At 40.3% G+C, this 6,303-nt stretch overlaps 1 protein-coding gene across 1 annotated transcript; it reads left to right on the top strand.

The window, feature by feature from the left end:
* Positions 1–1,033: 1,033 nt before the first annotated feature.
* On the top strand, positions 1,034–3,757 carry gjd2b (gap junction protein delta 2b). Its single transcript, XM_062410803.1, has 2 exons — positions 1,034–1,450; positions 2,702–3,757. The coding sequence occupies exons 1-2, from the start codon at positions 1,380–1,382 to the stop codon at positions 3,543–3,545; spliced, it is 915 nt and encodes a 304-aa protein (XP_062266787.1). The 5' UTR covers positions 1,034–1,379; the 3' UTR covers positions 3,546–3,757.
* The last annotated feature ends 2,546 nt before the right edge of the window (positions 3,758–6,303 follow it).

The following is a 6,303-nucleotide window of genomic DNA, read 5'->3' as shown; positions in this document are numbered from 1 at the left end:
TAAAAAATAGTGATTAAATAAAAATGGAATTGTCCTTGAAACATACTTGAAGTTGAGACACAACCCATCGGATCATTACTCATCGTTAGTGTAAGTCCTCAGTGTGGATGGCTGTGGTCTCTTACCACTTTCCAGCAGCGATGGATCAAAAAAAATCAATTGATTGATTGATCAACCAACCAATCATCAATCATCACATTTTATTTGTATAGCCCATATTCACAAATCACTATAATGAAACAAGCAGGAGTGTGAGATGGCAGGGACCTCCCTCAACAAGAATTACCAGAATCAATCAAAATAACTCCTGCACGTGCTGTGTCCTGTGCCTGTGGCGGCACAAAGTCTGTCTTGTCTGTGTGTGCACATGCAGTTTCTATGTGTTGGATTTACTGGATGCTGGAATGTATGTATATGTTAATATTTAATGTTTATTGGTTATATATAATAGAACTTATCTAAACAAAGTTTCAAAGTGCTTCAAACAAAAGTCCATGGCAACAATGAATAATCTATTGTTATAAAATATATTCATAGACATACAATGTCATTCCTTGATGCATAGACAGGTATTTGTATGTGTCCTTACCAAACAGGCAACTGTGAGTAGTGTATTAATGGGATTGGCGTTGACTGATTTATAATACAGGTTGTCCTCTAAGTTGTTCTATATTTGGAAATGAAGTGAGACAGTTAAAGAGATTACTTTCTGGAACTGAGTTTATCCAATACACCTCAACCTACAGCCAGCTGGAACAAATAGCTGTGTAAAGAAAGTCTGTCCTCTCTACGGAGCCCTGAAAGGTGATGTTTTCATCTGGTTCTCAGAATATATTTATTTAAATCATCTTATATTGGTGGTGTAGGGGCTCTGTGCTTCTCTGGTAACTAGAATTAGTCTAAATTATTTATTCGGACATAATCAGGCTAGGGCGTGGATATGAGCTGACATTTCTTGTTCATTATGTTACATTTTACAGCGCAGTTTTCCTCTCGGGGGTTGGGGAAGCGGTGGATGGATGGATGGATGATGGATCAGGATGGATGAATGAATGGGTAGCTGTGCGTCCCTGGCCTCCACAACACACGAACCAGTGTGCGTGTGACGCAAAGGACTCTACTTAAAGCGGGATTAGCGCTGAGCCGTGCGCTCCACATTGCGCTCAGTCTCACACGAGCCTGCACAGGCGCAGTGAGGTCGGCGCTTTTCAGATCCTGGAGAGGGTGAAGGACAGGAGCGCTCGGGCGACCCGCAGAGCTGAACAGTGGGACACACACATGCCTATAGTGGATAATCTCGGCGCTCCCGGACTCTGAGAGGTAAAATTAATAAAATCATCCTTTTTTTATTGGGTGAGATCCTCTCCGAATGAGCAGCCATGGGGGAATGGACCATATTAGAGCGTCTCTTGGAGGCGGCTGTCCAGCAGCACTCTACTATGATCGGAAGGTAAGACAGAGACAGAAACTTTCTCTCTTCATGAACAAGTCAAGTGATACAATTCAGCACAGTGTCAGCCGAGTGAGGAAAAGCGCAATCAACATCAACCCCATGTAGTTTTTCAAACCAATGGTTGAACAACATGAATTGAAAGCAGCAGGGAATGCGCCTATTTCAGCACCGGACAGCTCAGTCCCGGATTAGACAGCCCGATACCTGCTCTCCGGTCTGCCTGTTGTTTAGACGAAGTGGCTTCATAGGGTTCATAAAGCATTACTGCTTGTTAGACAATTTACAACACATACATTTGGTTTGGGAATTAACCTTTTTGCTGGTCAAACGGTTGAGGAAGTGAAAAGTATTTATTATATCACTGGTTAATGAGTGATTTATGAACCATTTTGTGAAGTGATATATAAGCCTTTGTTTAGGACTGATAATGTCTATTTTCCAAGGTCTGAAACTTTTTCAAATCTTGTCCTGATTTTTAGACTTCAGTGCAACACAGAGAGCAACATGTCTTCTTGTGTGAATGACCACATAATGCTTTGGTAATACAGTTAGAGTACAGCCTGCACTCAGCAATGACACAACACTAAAAGCAGAAATAATGTTCACTGAGATGAATAATCTCTGTTAGGGCCAACACAGGTAACACTTGTTATTGGGTTATTCTCAGCACACACATGCTAATTATTATGAGCTAAACATGCTAAAGCACCAAATCCTACCAAACCAGTGATCTTTAACTTTGTGTCTCTGCCTTCATCTACTGTCATGGCAACTCTATCCTTGTTGGAGCTCTAAAACCAAATTATGTCTGTACTTGAAAACCCTACATGATTCATTTATTTTTGTTTCTGTGACAAAATCAACTAAGAGATAACAAAATATATAAATGTCACCCTTTTTTCTGCATTGCTGTTCTGTCATCGCCTCCTGGTAATACTGACACGAGACAAAAACTTGCAATTGTAGAATTGTCAATTTTAGTATTAACCTACCTCCATTTGAAAAATAAGGTCCTGCCTTTCAGCTGCACTCCCATTGAAGCTCACCAGGTAGCTACAGTCATAAAGCAAAACCATGCTTGTGACATATGACAGGGCTTAGCTAGTGACCAGAAGAGACAGGTTCACATGTATATTCAAAAACATTATATAACATTTCTGGGGGGCTTGTGTCTTTGAGGGTGATCTACAACAATAATAAAAACTACTGTAAAAGTAAATGTGTTTTTGCTGCTGATTTTTTCCTCAGGATCTTGTTGACTGTGGTGGTGATCTTCCGGATTCTGATTGTGGCAATAGTTGGAGAGACCGTGTACAACGATGAGCAGTCAATGTTTGTGTGTAACACCTTACAGCCAGGCTGCAACCAGGCCTGTTACGACAGAGCTTTCCCCATCTCCCACATAAGGTACTGGGTATTCCAGATCATTATGGTGTGCTGCCCCAGCCTCTGCTTCATCACCTACTCTGTGCATCAGTCTGCCAAGCAGAAAGAGCGGCGCTTCTCCACAGTTTACCTCTCACTGGACAGGGAGCACGATTCTATGAAACGAGATGACAGCAAGAAGATCAAGAACACCATTGTGAATGGAGTGCTGCAGAACACTGAAAACTCCAATAAAGAGGTAGAACCCGACTGCCTTGAGGTCAAAGACATCCCCCACTCAATCCTGCGAACTACAAAATCAAAAATGAGAAGGCAGGAGGGCATCTCCAGGTTTTACATCATTCAAGTGGTTTTCAGAAATGCACTAGAGATAGGGTTTCTGGTTGGTCAATACTTCCTTTATGGATTCAACGTCCCTGCAGTGTATGAATGTGATCGATACCCTTGCATAAAAGATGTAGAGTGCTATGTTTCCAGGCCCACAGAGAAGACTGTGTTTCTGGTTTTCATGTTTGCAGTCAGTGGTGTTTGCGTGGTTTTCAACTTGGCAGAGCTCAACCATCTCGGCTGGAGGAAGATCAAAGCTGCTGTGAGAGGAGTGCAGGCCAGGAGGAAGTCTATTTATGAGATCCGGAACAAGGACTTACCCAGGATGAGTATGCCAAACTTTGGGCGAACTCAGTCCAGTGACTCTGCATATGTGTAATTGTCTGCCACACAAACTGCACATGAGGAGGCTGCAGGACAGCTGGTTGGAAACTAGTTATGGAGAATGGCAAACAAACACATTCGATTTAACAATTCATGTTATTAATAACACATTAATGTGAGAGAGGTGAGATAAGAGGTGAGAGATTTCCCAAAAATATGTGATGTCTTTCAAAACTCTTTGGATTAAAGCAAACTGCTTGAGATGAACATGTGGATCTCTCCCCTGATTGCAGACGGTTACATTTTGTATGGTGATTCATTAAGACTGGATAACCAACATCATGTTGAGCTTGGCCGGATATCAATTTTATTGACACTCTGTCTGTTGTTAAGAGATATACACAAATGTTTGTCAGTTTTCAGCAGAGTCCCTGATAACTTGGTGTTTTCTTTCTTTGTAAAGTGCTTCTTTAAAACTGCTACTCTGCAGGGTCAACGCTATGTTGACACCCTGATATTCCGATTTACAGTCGTCATTCTAGTTTATTCTCAAATGTTCTGGATAGGAAAGAGCTCAGTCAAAAACTTCACAGTGAACCAATAATTTAGACAACTGGGTACTGCACTGGAAAATGATGCACCTTTTTGAAAGTTGGGGATCACATGATAAACTAAAGAAGGTCAAGAAGGTAAAAATCTGCACAGCAGATGATATCATGTCTTTTACTCCATATTATCATTCATATACTATGATATATTCTGCCTCCAATGCAACTTGACACTGTCTTTACCAATTCCATGTTCACATAGTGCTTGTAAACTGGTAATATCAGTAAGTGACAAAAGCTATGATGGTTTACTATACCTACCGACCACTGTCAAAACTCCACACTCACTATATTTAACGCAGGTATTTGATAAATGTCTCGGACATGGCAGAGTTCCTAAAGACCCACCTGCCATGATAAAGCTATTGGGGTAGAATTCATTCAGGTCAATGAACTAAGGTTCATGTGTAGAGTAGTTGAGGTGCTCTTTGAGCTGGAATATAGGATCTGACCCCAAACCATGGAATACATGCTTTTGGCCATGTATTGTATCAGAGTAGTTTTCTGACACTGAGTATAGTCTTGCACTAATAAGCCAAATGAAAATGCCTATCCACTCTGAGCTTAGATGGTGTTTTAGTCACATTCCAGCAGTTCCCAACACTGCTTTCACAGTAAAGCACACAATCTTGTAGTTGAAGGGTTAGACTGTCCTTTGGATATAATACATTACGCACATGATCTGTCTCATCTGAAATATCTATCTCTCATTGTTCTGGATGCCTGTTATCACACCACTGACCTTAACCCTAATAATCACTGTTTTGGTGGTGCGTGGAAACTAGTCATCACTTTTTCTTTTCTGTCTTTCATTTGTGATGTTAATTATTTTCATGTCATCAAGTGCCATAAATGTAGATAGATATATAGACACCTTTATCCAGAGATGTGAGAAAAGACATAGTTCCACTGTGGATTATCATGATATCCTCTTCCATCTGAACAGATGTATGGAAATGGTTTGTTACTGTCATCTTGAATTTCTGTTTCCAGCCCAAATTCTTACCATGATTACATAATCCAGGGTATTATTTTAATCTGGACCCGATTATGATGAAGTAAAGCATAACAAGTCAGGCAACGCTTTACTGAAACTGGTGCTACCAAGTTGAAGTTTTATCTAAAGTATGTTTAACAACTATGAAAGAATCTGTAATAAAGACCAAGACATACGAACAAGATTGTGTGGTGTTTAGTGCAGTCGCCTACAAGGTCAGAAGTTGAGCATAAATAAGACAGCCTACACTTACATGGAGAGATTAAGTTTTTGACATTCTGAGCTGAAGTGGCCATGTTGTTCTTGTCAACAAATTACTTTATGGCTTCTCTAGTCTGTCTGCGGATCTCAGTTCCAAGCCCACTGAACACATAAATATGTAAAGGCACCTTACAAATATATAGTTTCACTTCAAATAGACGCTCAGTGATGTTTTTATCAAACAGGAGGAAAACAACGCCTGTGCTGATGCTTCTAGGAAGTTGGACATACACAATGTAGGATATACATTGTATGTGAATGTGTGCACGTGAGTGATGTACCATGCAGGGTGAGTGGATAACTTAGCAACTTTAAAAAGAAAAACTGGAGGACAGATGCTGACATGTCAGTCTGAGCTCCAGCAAACATGCAACACACCCATTCACACACATTGTTTGATTGATGGTTTAGAAAAAAAAGTATTAAATTGGGGTTTATCTTCAACAGTTTTACGACTGTCAGATTGGATTATCAATTTCTAATATTTCCATGATGACACAGGAATATAGGCTACACTGGTACCGATACGTCCTGCTAAAAATAACACTCACATTCTCTCCTTACACTTTGAGACGCAGATTCTTTATATCCAAAGTAGTAAGACAGAAGTGAAGGCTAAAGCCAGGAGTGATCCACTGTGACAAGTCTGGATTTGATGTCAGCACTTTGTTCTCTTTGTACTTTTATTTCTATTTATATCATCAGGACTGAATAAAGAAATTGTTCACTGACATTCTGTTGTAATTTATTTATTTCTGTTCTGTTTGTTCAAACAGAACAAACAGAACAGATGTCTGAAGACAGCACATTTGGTAGATGTAGATGTGCATGTGGGTGTGTATGGCTTGCGTGTCAGTTCTATGGCTACAGGGAAACCTGTGTGTCAGCACTGTGGATGGATGGATGAATTGATATTTAATTTGTCCTTTTCTACTTCACTTGTACTT

Source organism: Platichthys flesus, chromosome 18 (genome assembly GCF_949316205.1).
Source record: "Platichthys flesus chromosome 18, fPlaFle2.1, whole genome shotgun sequence".
Classification (NCBI taxonomy): domain Eukaryota; kingdom Metazoa; phylum Chordata; class Actinopteri; order Pleuronectiformes; family Pleuronectidae; genus Platichthys; species Platichthys flesus.
The sequence above is the reverse complement of the archived record's forward strand: the minus strand, read 5'-3'. Positions and strand labels throughout refer to the sequence as shown.